Genomic DNA, 21,310 nt, shown 5'->3' with positions numbered 1-21,310 from the left:
ATGGATATTGAAATTAGTAATGGAGAAGTAGACGATATATGTAAACTGAGAGATGGAGATATGTAAAATGTTCTTCCAAATACATCCCATAGAAGAATGTGTGTTAGATAATTTCATACAGTAACTTTTCAAGCTTCTAACGAAATAATAAAAAGAAAACTCATATGTTTAATCATGATTATAATGATACATCTAACATTCCACCTCATGTGACTCTGAGCCAAAAATCATACAACAAACTTGCTCAGTCTCTCAATATTGTATAAGATGTCCACATCTAACTTAGATAATATGTGAAAATATTCTTCCTACCAATAATCATTGACTAACGGTATTTATCCCTTACCCCACATTCCAGCTTAGTGTCATGAATTTTTATATTTACATAATAGAAATACCTTCATGTACAGTGAAAGCATTTCAATATCCGTCGCAATAAAGTGCTGTGCCACATCCTATTTTCGTGAAACAGGGAAGTGGGTAGCCCAATACAGACTCACACATTACCCATATAAAAAATGTAATACATATTGCAATAACAGATATTATTGATTGTAATGTTTAGTAAAAGTTAACACGTCTTACAATTAAGAATGTAGGCCTTTGTTGCTGTCCTTTATCTTTTGCTTTGCACGCATCTCGTTTTGCTCAGCATTCTTAAATTCTATTTTCGTAGAATAATGCAATATCTTAGCTATCTACGTCATTTTCACCGCAGAATTGATGAGAAAAAATGAAAGAAAATCATCTCGCTTGAGTAGTTATACCAATCGACTAACTTCTTCTCGCCGTGTTTGAATATTAGTTTCATCCTTTGTCGAATGTGTATCAATGGTGTGTGTATATATAAATGTCTCTTGCACCAGGAGACAAAGAAATCAACAATAGCCAGAAAGACGACGACAACGGTGATGCTAACAATATTTCTTGCTTTAAAAATAAATAAATATGACGTCGAAGCTACAGGATTCCCTATAGAATATGGGAGAAAATGAAGAAAAGGATCGATTTGACAGTTTAAGACAGATTGTTGTACTTTATATCAGTACAACATTCTTACATTTTTGTTTTACTTTGCAGACACAACCAAAGGCAACGACTAAAAGTGGTTAAGATTAATTAATATTTTCACACCCTTCCAAGTAAACTTCCCAATTAAACTCCCAGTACTATTATCTCTCTCGAACAATATATACTTGAATTATCAGCTTCTTGAGATAATAGTAATACATTTGTGATTATTGTAATACCTTACTTATTCCTCCTAACAGTGGTTCGATTAAAAGCGATGAAATTGGGGCTACCTGTGTCTTTGAATTGTGGATTGAATTCATCCAAAATAATGGACACTACAATTCAAACTGATACTCTAATCGATAAAGCTAGGCCCTTGTTCTATCAATCAATAGCCGGGAATGTAAAAACATTTTCAGAGTTCGTGACAGATACAGCGAGGTAAACCTGCGGTGAAGTAATGGCCAGATGGTATTGCAGTGTAGAATTCATTGGCAATTTTTCCTTTTCCTCTCTTTCCCTCTTTCTTTCCCGACCACTTTTTCGCCACTTTCTTTCTTCATTCTTGCTCATCACCTCTCGTTAGGTAAATATCATACCCTTTCTCTCTCTCTCTCTCTCTCTCCCCCCTCTCTCTCTCTCTCTCTTCCTCCCACTCTCGCCCCCCCTCTCTCTCTACAAACTCTGCCATCTTGACCAACCATTCTCTTTTAATTGCTTTCGTGAATCCCAGAATGTGTTGATCTCTTTTGATATATTCATTGCATCTCACGTTTTTTTTCTCCTGCCTTATAGATAGGTAGAAATATATTCGTACCTTATTCTTACATACATGTATGTCATACTAATCTGTATAAATCCTTTAAATTAATCAAGGAAAACCAAGACAATTCCGAATTTAAAAAAAATATCATTAGGAGGGAAATTTGGATTCAACATTTAACGAAATTTTCCTCGGGGGGGGGGGGGGGGGACTTTTCACATTGAAATGGATTTAACCACATGGAAGTTGCATGTAGAGGTGATGGAGATGTGGCTGCCTGCGGTAACGTGTTCAGTGGCTCAAGTGACCTGTTTAGCTACGAAGCTCTGACGAACAAAACCAGAACAAAACCAGAATGATGTACTATCACTAGTCATTAACTTTGCCATGTAATCTGTCGATCTGGTAACCACTAAACTAAGTAATTTGTTATCGTCGAATTCTCTCTTCAAACTTTATTTTGAATATCATTCAAACTACCTCCATAAAAATGCCAATGAGCGTTTGAAGATATTTGATACCAATATTCATCATGGCGCTGCATTATTATTCTTTTGGATAAACTTCATCGCCATATCACCTTCAATGTTACTTACAAATACACAGTGATGTTAAGAATTTCCTATAAGTTATGATCCAAAGGCGAAGAATACACGGTAGACCTGTATCATAAATACAACAGGCACTCAAACTTGAATAAATATTGATAACGATGATTAAAATATTAATGATGATGATAATAATAATAATGATAATAATAATAATAATAATAATAATATTAATAATAATAACAATAATAATAATGATAATAATAATAATATTTATTATGATTTTAATAAAAATAATAATAGTTAAATTTCCACTCCGTGTATATTCTTTCCAGAGAATCCTCATGTATTTGTATTATTCTGGCTAGCCCAGTTGCCCTAAGGCACTGAAAGCATCTCACGAAAAAAAATTGAAAGTCAAGTTTGATCGATTATATCTCTCTTCTTATGGCACAATCATCGCTGCATTTAGTAGGTTTAATGCCATTAGAATGTGAGTTTATTCCTTTTTAAAGTGATACCCCATTTCTTATGATTGTGTAAGTCATGGAATGTGTACTACATTAACACAAGTAAAAGGTCAACAGTATAAAGATGGAAAATGCACTGCTCTTGTTCGGCTGTGTATTCTTCTTTCTTTGAAAATTGTATGGCTGCAGTTTTATCAGATGATCTTACCAATGAACAACATTCACACTGCACTAAAAACTAAATGCATGAAGTTGAACAAACTTGCAAGCACTATAACAATAATATTATTACTCAAACTTACAATACACTTTATCTAACATAAATAAATTGCTGTAAAAAAAGATTTAAAAAACGCTTACAAATCTTTATTTAAAATTTTGCAACTTTTCGCTTTTGACTCTGTCCCTTTTTCTGATGGACTGCTTATTCAATGGCTGCAAAATATGGTATCACATTAAAAAGGAATCAACAAAGTTTCTAAAGACACTAAACGAAGTGATGATTATGCCATGACAAGAGAGATGTCAGCGATCAAACTTGAGTTTCCAAACTTTTGTTGAGGATTCAGTTCCTACCAGGTACCCAAGTAGTGCACCCGGCTGGAGTGTGTCAAATGTGGAATAAAGTCTTGCCAAAGGATGTTAATACCGAGACGGGAGTCAAGGCTCGAACCATGTGATCCACCGTCTGGCAATATACCCACTATGCCTAGACCACGAAACCTCTACTTTGTCTATCAGCGGAGAACCTAAATTCTCCGCTGATTATTTTTGTAATTTTCTCCAATAAAAATATCGACCAAGGAGAAGATTTGAATATCTGGTACGCATATCGGTGCCATCTTGTCTTTGAGGTCAATTCGATCAACCTTTTCAAGAATCCATTAGAGCAATTCTAGTCCATTAGGAATTGATTTGATTCCCAACAGTATAATGAAATGTTATAAACAACGAAACGAAAGTAGCCTATGCTTGCAATTAAGTCCCTCACAATATACACCGATTGTGAATTCAACCGATCAAAAATACGGGAAATTTACTTAAAGTATGCTTAATCTGATGAACGGAAATTGAACTGTAGTGATGACTTTAATATAGACCAACTAGCTAACGTTGGGTCAAGCCATTCTTTTACAAATGAAGTGTTTAAAACTTCATTATCTCACAATCTGTTTAAAATTATAGCATTCCAAACCTAATCTGTTCCTTTAAATATTATCCTGATATTCAATATGTCCGAACAAGACGAGATTTTGACAAGGAGTAAGCTTATTCAAAAACCAAACGTTATGTTGGCTTATTTTCATCCTACGTCTGTCATTTCCTTAGGTGGTAATTTTGATTGAAATTAGCGCTCATTATTAATCGGCAATCTTGTATACCAGGAGGTTTGTTATAGCCTGAAGAGAACAGCTGTACAACATATCGAATCATACGATACAACCCTTGTAGAAAGAATCGAAGAGGAGGGTTAGATGAAGGTAATAACCTGCAGGGGCGTGGAAAAGAAACACAAACCTTCTATATTCATACCTTTTCTTTTGACATCTTTTCATTATCATTTTGTAGTGCAAATTCAACACGAACTTTTATATCACCCTCACCTCTCTCCCTACCTGTCTCGGTATAAATATGTATTCATTTCCCCTTCACTTTTCCTATAGCTTTTTATCACCTTCAATAACATTAACAGATTCAGATTCACTCCGTACGGCACGTATCTTTGATAAAATGACGCTGTTCATACTTGTCAAAAATAGAAATGTTAGACAAATTTGTAGCTAAATACACGTCTTTATACCTTTGCAGGTGCTTTCCTGATACCTTACCTCTTCATGTTGATCTTCATGGGGATTCCACTCTTCTACATGGAGTTAGCCCTTGGCCAGTACAATCAAACTGGTCCTATCACCGTATGGGACAAGGTTAGCCCGCTTTTCAAAGGTAATAATACACATACAATCTAACACTTTGCTGCATCGAATACACATACTGTCGTCTACATATCATGATCCTTTCAAAGATTTGTATTTGATTCCCGTGTCTAACAAAATGACAATAGTCTGCAAATTGCGTGATAAATTCGTTATTTTCTGATATAAGTTAATAAGAATTCACCATTGAATGAATGACAACCCGAACTTTTATTCTGATTGGCGCGAAATTGTTTATTTTATATATTACAACCCCATTACATTCTTGCTTTAAAAAAAAACCCACCAAAAGTATTTAGCTAACCAAATTCCCTGAAATTCCCCGAAAGAATTCCAATTCGAATAAAGTACACACCAACCCTGTAGATTTGATAATCAGTGATAATGAGCATGTCAAGCTTTATGCATATAGCTGTCTGTTTGTCTATTTGTCGGTCTGCTTCTCACTATCTTATATTATTCATTGTTGTGTATAATGAAATAATTCCGTTCTCAAGATTACCATCACGCTAATATTATGCTGTGTTCATAAATGAAATGAAATTGAAAATGGAATGATTGTCCTAACTTGGCAGGTGTGGGATTTGCGATGATCTGTATCGCTTTCTTTGTCGACTTCTACTACAACGTGATCATCTCGTATTCCATCTACTACCTGATCGCATCCTTCCAGAAGGTCTTGCCATGGAGTGTATGTACTAACTCATGGAACACTAATAGTTGCTTTGAGCCACGCCACGGACCGGCTTACAATGTCTCTATCATGGTCGTCAATGAATACGGAAACAACGTCACTGACATCGTCAACCAAAATGTTTCTGCTGCAACAGAATATTACGAGTAAATGTTATTTATTTTCATTTAGTATAGCCAGTATCTATAGGTCTAACCTATATGTTTATCATTTAGTTGAAATTGTTTCTGAACAGACTTGTGTGTCATTAATTTTATGTATATATAATTGAATACATATAATAATATGGAGTATTTATTTATAGAGAGCATCCAGTTGCCTGAGATTTACCGTTATATTTCAACCTCGGCCTACGGGCTTGAGGGAATATAATAACACCACTCGGGGAAATATTTAATTTGTCGATTCATTGATTGACTGAAAATAGGGAGATTGTGTAGCCAAAGGGAAGACTTCTCAAGGAAAAGATATCTGTTTGATTTTACGGGTACAAAGTTAATCCACACCTACCTTAGGCGAATTGCCGTCTCCCCCGAAACGTACTTCTATTTTGAAAATGAAAAGTATAATACTATTGTTTGAACAGACGAGCTGTGTTACAAGTTCATATGAGCGCTGGAATTGACGATCTGGGAAAGGTGGTATGGCAACTAGCTCTTTGTCTTTTTGCAGTCTACATCATCTGCTACTTCAGTCTTTGGAAGGGCATCAAAGGATCAGGAAAGGTATCATTATTTAATTTATCCCACAATTACTTTTACAGTATTTATCAAGAAACCATCGACCTAAATTAAGACCTTAACAATATTTACCCCCCTACAAATAAAAGAAGAAGACAGAATGAAACTCGACACAAGACAAGGTCTAGCCTAATACCAGGTTCCAACAAATGAAATCTAAGTTGTTGCCTCTAGTGTCGGGGTTTCTTAGTTTATAAGTTGAACACTGGCGCGTGTGCACTTCTCGATCAGGAAACTATCAGTCATGTACGCTTCCTATATAAAGACAACGATCGAATACATGAATTATTAATTGCTCCGTTTCGTATTTAAAGTAATTGCATTAGTCGATAATCTAGCTTAAGCAGTATTGTTTTGAATTGCTTGCATCATTCCTTATTCTAAAACAAGGATGTAATGGGTTCATGGTCATCCATTTCAAGTGTCTTCCCCAAATCGATGATGGAGAAGAGATCGAGTAGCACCACCGTCGTCCGAGTCGTGTTACCTGTTCGATTGCGGTCGACAAACACTTGGGTTTAAAAACTGTCCAACCTCAAAGGTTACCGACAGTTCATGTTGTTCTTGCTATCAGAAATGCTTGGCTTACATGACAAAGCTAATAGATTGTTAGGTGGTAGAATGGGAACAAACTAATTTTAAATCTCACGTAGAATTCTGCTGATCACGAGGACTCCATAGGGAGTATGTGCTTTACATCTCTGTTTAATAGCGACACGTTTAGTTCTTTTGTTTTTCATCTGCTCCCTTCAAAAAATATCCATGAAAACAAAATGGAAGCATGTCGAAAAAGTTAGTCCTTGGATTTCTACAAATTAATGGCTCATATCACTTAGTCAAATCCAGGATCAGTGATTCATAGTGGCAATAAATTTGGTGTCGATGTTATGTTTCCTAAATGTAATCATGGTATCACATGTAGGTCAGCGTCCATGACATCTGATCATAAATAGCATAAATGAAACATCTAGTCTGCGCTGATGTTATTACCCACATTAAAAAAGACGACGGTTTCCTTTACCAATGAGCTTGGGTTCATCATGACGACGCTAAGGTACATCCTTTCGTCGGCGTCACTGATTTCATCTTAATGAAGATCATGAATGTTCGCCTATATCATTTACGTGTATATACTCATAGATATCCTGAGCGCGCACAGTGGTGTAATGAGCAAAAGCCGTTTTTTTTTTTTTTTGGGGGGGGGGGGCAAAAAAAAAAATCCGCATCACCAACAGGTGGCAAAATGGGCAATTGTTTTTTTAGAGGGGGATGCAGATAATGACGATAACAGTTAAGATGTAGGCCTACAAACTACTATTTAGCTATGTCGTACTATTTTTTGTTAGCCTATATTGATTATTCATGAGGCTAGAATACTGTCGATCTACCCACTTTAACAAATTACTTGATTGCTTACATTAATGTTCTTCACACTTTGAGCAATGAGATGATAAGTTAACATCCCGCCTATTATCCAGGGGCTGTCGAACTTCTGCAAAGTGTTGGGGGGGGGCACCAATTAAAAAGGGCACTTTCTGGTAAAAGAGGCACATACAAAGGGAAACGTTGCAGTGAAAATACACCATCTTTAAACATTAGTATATACCCCTACATTGTGATTACATTATTAAAGATGATTTCAATGTTTGTCTCTCTCTTTACATGGTCCAAGATACTGCTTAAGCATCATACTTTACTGTTGGGTTTGATGGTCTGAATATATTTTCGAGGGAGTGTCTTATAGTCTTACATCTTATAAAGAGGAAAACAATTCTAATGGGGTTTAAAGCACAATCTGATCATGAAAGACTAAAACTTAATTTAATAAGAAACATAGTTATATCAACTTTTAATGCGATCGAGCCGTTTAGCGAGCGAGCTTTAGGCAAAATTAATGAAAAAATTGCTCTCAGTTGCTTTAAAATTTGAGCATATTTTATGGTGAAACGAAAGGGGGCACATATCCAAAGGGGGGAAATGACACTTATTAGAAAAGAAAAGGAGCACGGGTCAAAGTAAAAAGGGGAATTATCAGAGGTGAAAATGACAACAAGTGAGAGAAAACCCGGGAAATCATGTCATTTCAGCAACATTATGTGATGTTATTGGGTACCTGCATGGCAGGCAATGATTCCTTGAAATGCTAGAGCACCGTAATGGCAGCACAGTTTAAGCCGGGGTAATTATCTCTAAGTTTGGAAGCGCTTAGATACATAATTGTAATCCGAGCAATGTAAAAGCTGAGTATTATTATTATTGTTTTTCTGTACCTAGGTTGTGTGGATCACAGCTACTCTCCCATACGTGGTATTGTTCTGTCTGCTCATCCGTGGTGTTACTCTACCTGGTGCTGGTGATGGGATCAAGTATTATCTCATCCCGAAATGGGACCGTCTTCTAACGGCTTCAGTAAGTAAACCCTGATAATCAAGTTTATAAGTAAACCTTTACAACGATCTCATACAGCACGTTAGGTCCGTTGCACACTACACGATGTGACTACGATCCGATTTTGGAAGAATTTGCAATTATTTGATGTAAACATTAACATGTAATAAACCTTAATGATCGAGGATCTGAATAGTCATATGATTAGTAAAATCTAAATTTCAAGGGACTGCAAGCTTTCTTGGAGGAAGAAAAGCGAAATAGGCTCAGATTCGCAAAAACGTCAGACCAGTATAGTGCGATTTTCAACGATTGTCTACGATTGGTTTTTATTCTGACGAGAAGGCTTTAATGCACTTAAATTACTGTTTATTTTTCTAATCATAATTAAGAACTTAAATCGGGTAGATACTTTTATCTAGATTGCCAAATCTAATATAATTACCAGAAGACCGTTTAGTGTGCGGTAGGCATTAAAATCAAATATTAAATCATACAGCAAATGAAACCTTACAATCAATTATTATATCGTGGCTAAATGAGATCATATTATCACTGCTTCGGTAAGTAAACCCTTACAATGTAGCTTTATAAGTGGAACCTTAAAATCAAGTATTATCTCATCGCTAAAATAGATTAATTTGTCACGGCTTCAGTTGGTTAACCCTTACAGTCTAGTAGTATCTCATACTGCAAAATAATAATAATAATAATACAAATAATAATATACTATATCCAAAAAATGAAATATGTACTTGGGAACAAAGAGAAAAGTAAAGCAAATACAAAAAATGAGTTGCGGAGTTCCTTTTATCTGTTATAAATTTAGACTTAAACTTAACGTAAGTTAGTAATACATTCCAAAAAAGTTTCCGCCATTTATGAGTTTGATATTAGCACATTGTAGGCTAAGGGCCTTTGGCCTTTTCCCTTGATTAAATAACTAAGACTGTATCTATATGAACTTTAGCCCTTTATTGTCATATTGAAATAAGAATTTGGATTAACAATATTGTACACAAATCGATTGTAGTAGACTAAAAAAAAAGAACTTTATAGAATAAGCAAATGATATAATCGTTAATTTATCATAAGAGAAATTTTATTCTTTTTGTATTTTGTTTTCTTTTTAGGAGCTGGGGATTACACCTATAAATTGATTCATAGTTTGAAATATCTGATTTTTAATATATATTAAGAAAAGTAGCATAGAGTTTTACTTGGAGTTCAAGAATGTATATAGTGTTTGTGCAAGAGGGTAAAGAGAAAATCATCGAAATAAATTGACATTGAGATAATAATTGGATGTAATGAATGTATGATATTGTAGGTATGGGTTGATGCTGCGACACAGATCTGTTTCTCTCTTGGTCCTGGCTTTGGTGTTCTTCTAGCTCTTTCAAGTTACAACAGATTCAACAATAACATCTACAAGTGAGTGGTCCCGTAATACATTCTTATATATATTTTTGTAGATACTGTATATTCTTCATGACTGAAAAACATTTATAATGACGTGTAAAGAGAATGCTAATTTGTGGTGAAGGTGAAAAAGAGTTTGTGAGTTTGCTGAATAATTTCATGAGGATGGTACGAATTATTAGAAAATTGTTCTTTGGCACATCCAAATGCTATTTGTATATGACTGTGTAATAGTTTTGTTGTCCAGTTTCGGTGAGAGGGCGCATACCAGTTGTCTGACATTACCTCGCAGCTATTTTCCAGTCTTCCAGTACACGTCTCAGATGGGAAGATGTCTGGACTTAGAAAAGGAATCTGTGACACGGCTAGATAGAATTTGGGTTGTCTTTTCTTATTTGAGAGGTTTTTGTAAATAAGGGGGTACGTATTATTGTACATATCACCTCTTATATTCGTCATTTCTTTGTTTATTTACTGTACATTTGTCATTTTTTGTGGAAGACATATCTCAAGAATGGCAATTGCATTTTCCTTCAAAGTTGGCACAATGGTAGAACCTATTGAGGACTGAACACACGAAACTTTTCAAGGGTTTAATTTTAATATTGCAGACACAATGATCTGTATTTGGAATGTGTACTTATTTAAACTTCTTCTATAGTCTCTATTTCGAGCTTTACTTTATTCCGTTTTTATGATCGGATGATCAAACATATTTCTAATAGTAGATCAACCCCTTTTATCTGTGACGTCAGAGTTAATGAATTTTGTTTACCATATTCCCTGATTGCTAGCGACGATATTTAAATGTGCGGCTAGCCAGGTAGTTTGGTTGCAGAAATCTGCTGAATGTTGGACCACCAAGTTCTACACTTTGGCTAACCCAAAAATGAAACCATGGAAACGGCAGAGGCGCATTGGGGTTGCCATTACTGCCTGAAATGGTGTCATTTCTTCACCTTACGAATACTTAAATTATTGTTTATATATACCTTAAATCACAAAATGCAGTAAAACCAACTACTGAAATAATGTAGATTTAAAACATCGAGGCACCAGCTTAATTCTACTAAGACATTCACATCGAACTGAAAGTTTGAACTAGCAGAGTCTCGCAAGGCAGTGCAGACTTGCAAGACTACAATTATAAGTTTGTGTGTTCACGCATGAATGAGTTTATCCTTTTCAAAAAAACATAAAGAAAGAATGCTGAACTGATTTTGTTCTTGAATTTCTCATCAATTCTTATTAAGTGTTTTTTTTCCTGCTCATATTCGTATTGTGATATAGAGATGCATTGCTGACGAGTACTATCAATTGCTGTACAAGTTTCCTGGCTGGGTTTGTGGTGTTTGCTGTTTTGGGATACATGGCAAAGCGTAACAACCAGTCCATCGATGAAGTAGCCACAGAAGGTATCTTTATGTTGCTGATCATCACAGTGCAGTTTAAAGTCAAAGTTCACATTACCTCATACTATTCCCTTATTGATGCATAATTACTGTCCCCATGGCGTGTCCGGACATTGAGAAACATGGCATTAAAACTCCTCTAAGGGAGGACATAATCATAATCTTGGTCTTCAAACATAGCATAGAGTGTAAATGTCATACCCATCTGTTTCATAACATATGCACGGTATTTGAAAGAGACGGAGAGGATTCATAGAATATTAAAGAATAAGTTATGAAATACATAACATGCAAAAAAGAGGAACAAATCTACATTCCATAGATGTGCCACATAATGTGAAAAAGTACGAAAACCTCTGAACTGTGACTGTAACTATCCATGAATGATTTGTTTCTAATGTAAGATATATATCGATCAGCTCACAAGCCATCTTGAGAATCAATGTACATACATTCCACAATGAAACAAAAAAACTGCCGCCAAATCTGACAAATTAATTGCATTTAAATTTACTCAACCTGATTTGCAATATCAAATCCATTTCGTGCTTAGAGCGACTTTACTGATGTGAAGAAAAGCAAATGATTGGTATAACCAATGACAGTGTGACACATGCTCCTTCGACAATCGCTCCTATATTCAATTCAATTCAGTTTTAATTGGCATCATTAAAACAACTACAAGTCATAAATACAGAATATATTATAGGCCAGGGCCTTTAAGAAACAACTTGTGCTTGTGCTTACATGTGCTTCCACACTGGACCACACACTACACCAACCCTTATCCTTACCTAAAACCTAACTCTAACAATAACCAAGGAATCCTTTTATGGCCTGTTGATGAAGTCAGGTTAATTGTTGCATGGCGTCCTTTTATGCGGGTATCTATTACGGCCCATCTTATGATGTCAGGCTATTCAACAAATGAGTTTATTCCATGAGGGTATCTAATAAGGACTAGCTTATCGGAAAAGGCTATTAAACGAATGAGTTTTTTCCATGTATACATGGAAAAAACTCATTCGTTTAATAACCTATAGGTTTGTCATAGTATTGTATTTCATGCAGACGAGTAATCAAACACATTTTGAAATAAATTCCAGGTGCCATTGTTTGTTTTAAACAATTCGATATGTTAGCATTCTTAACGCTTGTTGTTTTTTTTTTATATCACAAGGACCTGGGCTTGTATTTGTGACGTATCCTGAAGCATTGGCTACTATGCCTGGTGCGAACGTGTGGTCTGTTCTCTTCTTCCTCATGCTTCTTACACTTGGTCTCGACAGCTCGGTAATATTCGTCGTCTTTGTGTTTATTCTATAATAATACATCTACCCTACGTCTCTGAGCGATTGGCCTATCTGCCATGTATTACCATCCCAATCGTTGGGTTCAAGCTTGTCCGTGCTCATCTGCATCGCACCTTGTCCGCTATTTGATTGGTTAATAGTCAGCCTTAATAACAATAATATGCTTGAAACGATGATCTTGATTGGTCAGTTACCATTTTATAATTGATTGAAAACCTTTGTGTTCCGGGGCCCGGGATCCTTTAGAGACGGTCACAACGCTGGACAAAAGCCACGAGTTTCGTTTCTGTTCAGGATCGTTGGTGCCGCTAGGGGTATAGCTAAATGAAACTGGTCCGACATCCTCTTTTCCAAAATTCCAATATTTCGTTTATTACAATATGGGTCAATAAAAGAATCTATTTATCTATCTAGACAGTTGATTTCAATGTGATACTTAACACTTTTAGCATTGAAATACCATAGACGGTTCATTTCAATCTCATAATAAATATTTTATGCATTATACACCATTGATGAAATGTTATTTTGTTTGTGTTTTGTATTCAAGTTTGGAGGATCAGAAGCAATCTTAACAGGTCTTGGTGATCAGTTTCCTAAGGTGGTAAAGAAACATCGTGAGATCTTCATCGCTTTCCTCTTCGCAATCTACTTTTTGATTGGTTTAGCATTTACATCCCAGGTTCGTATGTACCGGTAACCTTAATTAACCAAATCTTTGACCAACATTTTGAATTATAATGGTTCATTAATGTGGAAGGCAATATGCTTGTAATAAAGCAACAATGTCTATACATAAAATAATTTTAATACCAAATATATGTTGATAAGAGTAACCTCGAATAGAATCATGCTATTTTGTTGGTTCCTTAAAATTACTAAAATAAGTCTAAGTATGTTGTATTTCTATTCGTTGTACATATTCACATTACATGTTGGTAATGATCAAATCAAATCAATAATGGAAGTAATATGTTCCAGACATGAATTTCATATCTTGTGTATATAGAAATAAGATTTTTTTGTTTGTTTTTTTGTTTATAAAAAAGGTAAGTAAATATGAAATTATGTATTATGCACAAACACCTTGAGAATATTTTCAGATGTATACAAGTTATTATACTAAATCAAATGAATAACAATAAACAACAATTAATTTACCACTTTTTACAGGGTGGCACGTATCTGGTGAATCTATTCGACAACTGTGCAGCTTACTACGCCATATTGTTCGTGGTTTTGTTTGAGACACTGGCGGTGGCATGGTTGTATGGTAATACCCTTACTTTCCCCTTCTCATTATTTCCATTCATTTTTTATTCTTATGTCGTTAAATTTGTCGGAAACACCGTAAACTAAGTAAGCACTCACAGTACCCCGGTCGCTAGATTCTATTCATACGATTGTGCACTTTACAGAGCGAACTCACCTCTCCCGCGGGAAACATTTCGTTCACGTTCTAATCAAATGACCGTCATCGCATACTACCGGGTACCATTGGCGTATCGATTGGAGGGGGGGGGGGGGGGGGGTGGGAGTGTTCAAACACCCCCTTGGCATACAGGGGGATGTTTTAGGTGTTCAAACACCTTGTTTGTCTTGTTGTTGTCTTCCCTTTAATTTTATATATATGTATATATTATTATTATTATAATTATAGTTATAATTATAATTATTATTATTATTATTATTATTATGATTATTATTGTTATTGTTATTATTATTATTTTATATATATATATATATATATATATTTTGTGTGTGGTGTATTTTTTATTTATTATTTATTTATTTATTTATTTATTTATTATTTTTTTTTTTTTGGGGGGGGGGGGGGGGGTCAGCGAATGAAGGGGGCTACAGCCCTCACCTGGACATGCTAGTGTATACAACGTATCTTCGTATAAGTCATATTGATCTCTTCCTTTTAGCCCCGACCCCCCCCCCCCCGGGGGGGGGGGGGCAGTGTTAACTGGCTATAAAAAGAAATATGCTTAATAAGTCCATGTTTCAGGGATAATCTTTTTCAGATGAGAGCATTAATTCCAGTATAAATGCAAACCCCTAAACCAGGGATATATCCCTGCCTAAATGTTCTATATTTTGCATCCAGGTTTCACAACACCAACTGAGAAAATTTCTCGAGACATAGAAGAGATGTGCGGATACAAGCCAGGATTTTATTGGCGGTTCTGTTGGATGTTCCTTAGCCCTGTTATGATCATAGTAAGTTTATCACATGTTCTTCAGCCCTTTTATGATCGAAGTAAGATTATCGCATGTTCCTTACCCCCCTTATGATCATAGTAAGTTTATCACATGTCCTTAACCCCATAATGATCATAGTAAGATTATCGCATGTTCCTTATCCCCCTTATGATCATAGTAAGATTATCACATGTTCCTTAGCCCTGTTATGATCATAGTAAGTTTATTACACGCTCTTTGCCCCGGTGATAATGTAAGTTGTGTTTTTTTAAAAATCTCCATTGATGATTATATTAGATTCATTTTTGTGACTCTGTTAAAATGTTGATAGCTTACAATATCATGTATGAGGTGCATAAAGAGGGAAGATCCTAGTTTATTAAGGTGATTTTAGAAATGTGAGCACAAATTATTGTGAAAGGATGTTCATGAGCAACCTATCACATTTTGTTGTTGTTGGATGATGATTAATACATCAAGCATATTTAACTTTACAGGGTGGCCTATACAAAATGGACTAGCATACCTCAAATATTTAATGCGAAGCAAATTTCACTGGTACCAGTTGATGAGGAATCATTTTAGAATAAAAAAGATTTTGAATTTCTCAAAAATGGACGATTTTTTTGTCTTCTTCTAGACGCAATGTTGCAGACAAAAAGACTTATTTTGGGCAGGTTGTAAGAAATATCAGATTTAACTTGACTATAACATTCCACAGATATAGTTTCTTCTTTCAGACGTTTTTAATGACTTGTAAATTATAGACATGAAAGTATACGATTAAAAAAATACAGTTTAATTGATACTGGACAAATTTGAACTCCTACTTTGCTGCACAAATTGCTCCCTAAAACAAAAACCCCTCTACCGAATTTGTCAATCTTGGTATCATTTATTATGTGAAAACATTCTCCTTCCGCTGGTACCAGTGAAGTCGACCCCACACTATTGGAAGTATGCCTGCCTGTTATTTTTGAGGTCCACTCTGTACAGTATTCTAATGGCGGTATAGGGTCTGTCAGTAGTACAGAATAATATTAAAAATACTGCACTGTTTTATATTGCCTATCGTCCTTACCCCATTATCTATTTAGTTCATCATAGGCTTTGGTCTGGCAAACTACAAACCCTTTACTCTGGATGACTATGATTACCCCGAATGGGCAGTAGCAGTTGGTTGGTTGATATCGTGTACATCCATCTCAATGATACCCATCGTAGCTGCCTACCAAATAATCACAACACCTGGATCAATTAGTGAGGTTAGTTCAATGCTCCTATCAGTTACATGTGTCAAGTTTGGTAAGACAGGGCAGGATCGGAAATGTGATATGATAGGATTTGATGATCATTAGGTGAACAACTTTGAATCAATCTGTAAATCGTATGTAGGATTACAAAAAATATCCGTATTACATGTATTTCATTATCCATTCATGTAAACAATTTGACTAGACAGTGCGTCCCAGAAAAAACGAAACCGAGAATTATCGATGTTTTAACATAACTTCGTTACATTTATAATTACTCAATGACACATATTTGGAAAGCTTAGATCCTCTTCTTTCATTTGATGCGACTCATATAATACATATTTCACGCATGAGTGATTAAAATGAGTTTGAAGAGAGGAAACCAAAAAGTCATTTGGCGGACGGTATCTGAATTTTTAAGAGGAAATCACATTTCTAGAAAGTTGAGGTTCTGCCCTTTTATATGACACCTCAATCAGGAAAAATGAGCAAGGAATGACAAAGTTCTGTTTGTTCAAAGTAGTGCTTGCATTTCCATAATTTTATTAAACAAATTCGTCTTCACTGGGTGCCTGCCATAGCAACATGCAGAATTGACAACAGACTTAACTCCGTTTCGTTGACAATCAGCCATGCTTGCTTTCGTTTATGGCTGATTGTCAACGAAATGGAGTTAAGTCTTTTGTTAACTCTGTTTTTTGCTACGGCAGGCACCCAGTGCAAACGAATTCGTTTGATAAAATTATGGAAATGCAAGCACTACTTTAAACAAACAGAACTTTGTCATTCCTTGCTCATTTTTCCTGATTGAGGTGCCATATGAAAGGGCAGAAACTCAGCTGTCTAGGAATGCGATTTTCTTTTTGAAATTCAGATACCGTCCGCCAAATGACTTTTTGGTTTCCTCTCTTCAAATTCATTTTAATCACTCATGCGTGAAATATTATGTATTATATGAGTTGCATCAGATGAAAGAGGAGGATCTAAGCTTTCCAAATATGTGTCATTTATCAATTATAAATGTGATTAAGTTATGATAAAACATCGATAATTCTCGGTTTCGTTTTTTCTGGGACGCACTGTATAGACCAAGATGCAGTTTCGCAATGTGCCAATTACTACGGTTACTATGATTATTGACTAAGGATATTTGACTATGGCTATTGACTATAGATACTAAAAATTGTTATTGACTAAGGTTATTGACCATTGTTACTGACTACATTTATTGACAATTATTATTGACTAGGGTTATTGATTATGGTTATTGGCAATGGGTATTGACTGAGTTCATTGATTATGGTTATGGAAAATGGATATTGACTACGGTTATGTTCAGTAATATCACATATAACATGTATTTCATTGAGTATTGTTTTTTTACTAATGTTGTTTATGGCTACTGACTATGGTTGACTTTGTTTGCTTCATTCATATAGCGTATCATGAAGAACCTGTATGTGAAACAGCCACGCCCTTTTGGCTATGAAAGCAACATGTACACAGCAGAACAGGAAAGCAGAATGAATGGCATGGTACTAGAGGCAACATGTAAGCCAGTAACTCTGGTCTGAGGGGACTTATAAGGTTAAAGGTCCGTTTTGTATATAATACTTTAAGGAGTATAAGTGGGAGTAACTTGTGGTTCGGTGATGTTGTTTAATAGCCAACAGAGTATTCCTATGGCTTTCTCTCTAAATTAAAAGTGACACACATGTTTGAAGGATGTACATTAACAAAGGTAAGTCAGGTACATGAATAGGTAGTTCTCTTGCTTTCTTTTTCAACTGGAAGTGAGGATCCCCAATGTGCTATAGCAAAGTAATGTATTTCAGGAATGTGATACACTAGTATATAACACATCATGATATACAAGGTAATTATGTAAGACAATGTTTAGCTGAACAATGACAAAAGCTCATGATGATTGTCACTTATTTTGTTTTTCTCACTCAATATCATAGCACAAGAAATTAAATTTCCCACAGTGTACATAGTGTTATCTTTCCAATGTTCCGATAAGATTGTGTATATACTATACATCAAGTGTTATGTTTTTTGTAGTAACTTTATAGTGAAAGTTATGATGAATGTAAAGAGAGCGACTGGTGTCGACCAAAGCAACTGTACTTTGGATGTAGAATTAATACCTATTGTACCAATGTTTCTTCCACATCCTACCCAAGCAATATCTATGTTAGTAGAAACAAGCATAATATGCCATCATGTCTCCAATATCTTTTCATTTTCATATAGGTGATATAATAACAAATTTACAAAGTTGTATTGAAAGCAGTGTCTAACTATCCAGCTTTTGTTTTTTTGTTATCAAACGAAAACTATAATCATTCACATAGCTTGTTTAATAGTAGGCCTTTTAGCAAATAAAAAACAAAATCTGTGATTTAGCTACACATTCAGTATTTGATATGGTGTTAATGAGGGAGTGAACTCTTAAATACCGATTCAATTGATATCGGATAAAGGATTTTTTAATGTTAGAATTCATATATATTGTACATAAATGAAGTATAAGTTTGTATAATGTTTGTTAACCAAAATAGTCGCAATAACAAGGTCTCGAGGAGGTGGGTCTGGTCAACTAAGTATATACAAATGTGTCTACCTGTCTTTTAAACATTGAGGTTTGAACTTAGCTTGATAACTTGCTGATACTCTTTTGATGGTCGACATGGTCATCTGTTGTGTATTCTTTCTCTGTAAAGTTATGCAGAATCGTTGATTACTTGTCTTTCTGTTGTGTCAGTGGCATTGTTTAGCAGCCATTTTGTTAACAGTCTTGCATTACAAGATGACTGAAAGTTAACACTTTCGAACATAGTGACTCTCCATTCCTGTTATACAGACCTTTCTTTCAAATGAAAAGACCAATATTGATGTTAACAATTGGATGATTTAACACAACAGACCAGAAATACAATTACTGAATCAAAATATGTGAACTCCAAGTACAGGTTCTGTACTGTTGGATATTGATGGTTTTAATGTCTTGTACATGTGTGCAGACACGCCACACTTTAAAGACCGTCAATACTACTGGGCCAGAAGGGATTAGACCACACAGTGAGGTCACTGACAGGTGGCTATCTCATTAACTCAGCTCTCAACTAACATAAGAACAAGGGGATCATGGGGGACCAACAGGCACTGATTGGGAAGTTTTCTATATAGAGGGAGCAAGTAGCTACAAGTAGGACAGTGGGGCTTTAAGAGTCACAAGTACAAGAAATTCTCATGTTTCCATTATTCTTTCAATAATGGTCAGCCAAATCATTTCTTGAGCCTATACAAAGGTTGCACTGTCTCTCACTCTATTTGTATACTCCGCCTGCTGTAAATCTGAATAAAAATGAATTACTATAATTATAAACTCCCAATTCATGCATAAATATATTTCAATGTAGATGTAAATGATGACTTTTGGATACATCAAGTAGTTTATCTGCAATCTGTCTTTGAAGAACACAAACTATACCTTTGTAGATTTAGGACATCAACCTATGCTAATGTATTATGTTATAAATCAAAAGCATATAAATGAGACAAAAATATTTGTAAACATTTTCCATAAGTTTAATGTTGATTTAATTCAAGTATGGTACTTCATTTTGTACATAAAAATGCACTCCTCATTATTTAATCATTTGATCACCTGTCATAAAGGTATAAATTGTACATGATATTCATCACTCCTTGCAGTAAGAATTCTCTTTTCTCTAAGAATTGTGATACATAAATTAAGATGTGAAATCACTCTGTATAAACAACTGTACCTATATAGATGACATATTATTATCATTATGTACTACATGTAATATTGAATGATTATAGGAACTACTCTCTCCTCTATACATGCTTGTGATGATCTGTTTGTACATTCTGTTCATTAGTGTTTCCAGATGTTATCAAGCAGATTTTAAGAAAACCTATAGTTTTGATAAATTTTACTTGAAATGTTTTGTGAGAAAACAAAAGAGAAGGATGCACAACGACAAAATAATAATGATGTTATACTTTATGATTGTAGTCCTCATGTACAGGTATAGCTATGGTCACAAATCTGAGCAGCGACCGACCGATCAGTAGCCTGCTCGGTCGCTGCTGGAATTTAGGCATCGCCCAGCAATTAGGTCGGTGCCGGGCGGCGACCGCCCAGGCACCGAGCGTATTTTGGGCGGCGAGTGAAAAGCGAGCAGGCGCCGCCCAAATTTTAACTCCGCGCTAAAACTTCAGCGGCGACCGAGCGATGCCCTAAAAACGAGCGGTGCCTGGGCGGCCGCCGCTCGGTGGCCGGGCAGCCGCCGGGCAGAATTGGTTAAAAACTCGCCGCTCGGCCGCCGAGCAGGCTACTTTTGGTTAATGTGACCATAGCATAAGTATATGTACATGTACATGCTTAAGATAAATGAGGAAAATTACCCAATGTCATGACAGTGAAGAGAAAAAATTGTTTGGTTCCATATTTTGAGGTATCTCCACAAACCTCATTGCTAGATTTAAATTTGTGTTCATACTTTTGTGTTCATACCCAATGTCATGACAGTGAAGAGAAAAAATTGTTTGGTTCCATATTTGGAGGTATCTCCACAAACCTCATTGCTAGATTTAAATTTGTGTTCATAATTTAAATATGATTTATATAAGTTACTGTAGTATACTTCCCCTACCTACATATATCTTAGGTTTTTACTCCAATCATGTTTTAACGCTTGCCAGCCATTAAATGGTATTACATAACTGTGTAATAGATTCAGTTGTTAATTCAGTTTACAGTAATACTCTGTTATTCAGATTATTACACATTTCAATGAGCAGGAATTGTAAAAAAAGAATCTTGAACAACTCTCACGTTTAGAAATTACACACATATATTTCATTCAGTCAATCTGTTAAACTCTCAATTAAACTGTAAATCTACAGATTTCTGAAACATTTAATACTGATAAAGGAGAAACCAAAATGTAATTAGTAAATTGTTTGTAACATATACTGTGTTTTGTATCAGACGTGATGTAAATGTCTTTTTAGTATTATCTAAACATTTCATATAACATGTTTTAAAACACTGTGAGAGTATTTCAAATTTTTCAAAATCAAGTTGTCAATGAATGTACAGTGATTTGTAAG

At 35.2% G+C, this 21,310-nt stretch overlaps 1 protein-coding gene across 2 annotated transcripts in view; it reads left to right on the top strand.

Annotated features, from left to right (window-relative positions):
• LOC584179 (sodium-dependent dopamine transporter) overlaps positions 1-19,475 on the top strand; it is a 62,302-nt gene extending 42,827 nt beyond the window's left edge. For both annotated transcript variants that reach the window (XM_031000519.1, XM_031000512.1), the window contains exons 4-15: positions 4,605-4,739; positions 5,305-5,569; positions 6,010-6,148; positions 8,438-8,572; positions 9,882-9,985; positions 11,264-11,388; positions 12,566-12,678; positions 13,249-13,380; positions 13,872-13,971; positions 14,812-14,924; positions 16,004-16,171; positions 17,602-19,475. In XM_031000519.1, coding sequence (XP_030856379.1) covers positions 4,605-4,739; positions 5,305-5,569; positions 6,010-6,148; positions 8,438-8,572; positions 9,882-9,985; positions 11,264-11,388; positions 12,566-12,678; positions 13,249-13,380; positions 13,872-13,971; positions 14,812-14,924; positions 16,004-16,171; positions 17,602-17,736 — 1,664 coding nt within the window. In that variant the 3' untranslated portion in view covers positions 17,737-19,475. The remainder of the gene's footprint in view (positions 1-4,604; positions 4,740-5,304; positions 5,570-6,009; positions 6,149-8,437; positions 8,573-9,881; positions 9,986-11,263; positions 11,389-12,565; positions 12,679-13,248; positions 13,381-13,871; positions 13,972-14,811; positions 14,925-16,003; positions 16,172-17,601) is intronic.
• Positions 19,476-21,310: the final 1,835 nt, after the last annotated feature.

Source organism: Strongylocentrotus purpuratus, unplaced genomic scaffold, assembly GCF_000002235.5.
Source record: "Strongylocentrotus purpuratus isolate Spur 01 unplaced genomic scaffold, Spur_5.0 spur5_contig_862, whole genome shotgun sequence".
Lineage (NCBI taxonomy): Eukaryota > Metazoa > Echinodermata > Echinoidea > Camarodonta > Strongylocentrotidae > Strongylocentrotus > Strongylocentrotus purpuratus.
This window is presented reverse-complemented; position numbering and strand designations above follow the sequence as displayed.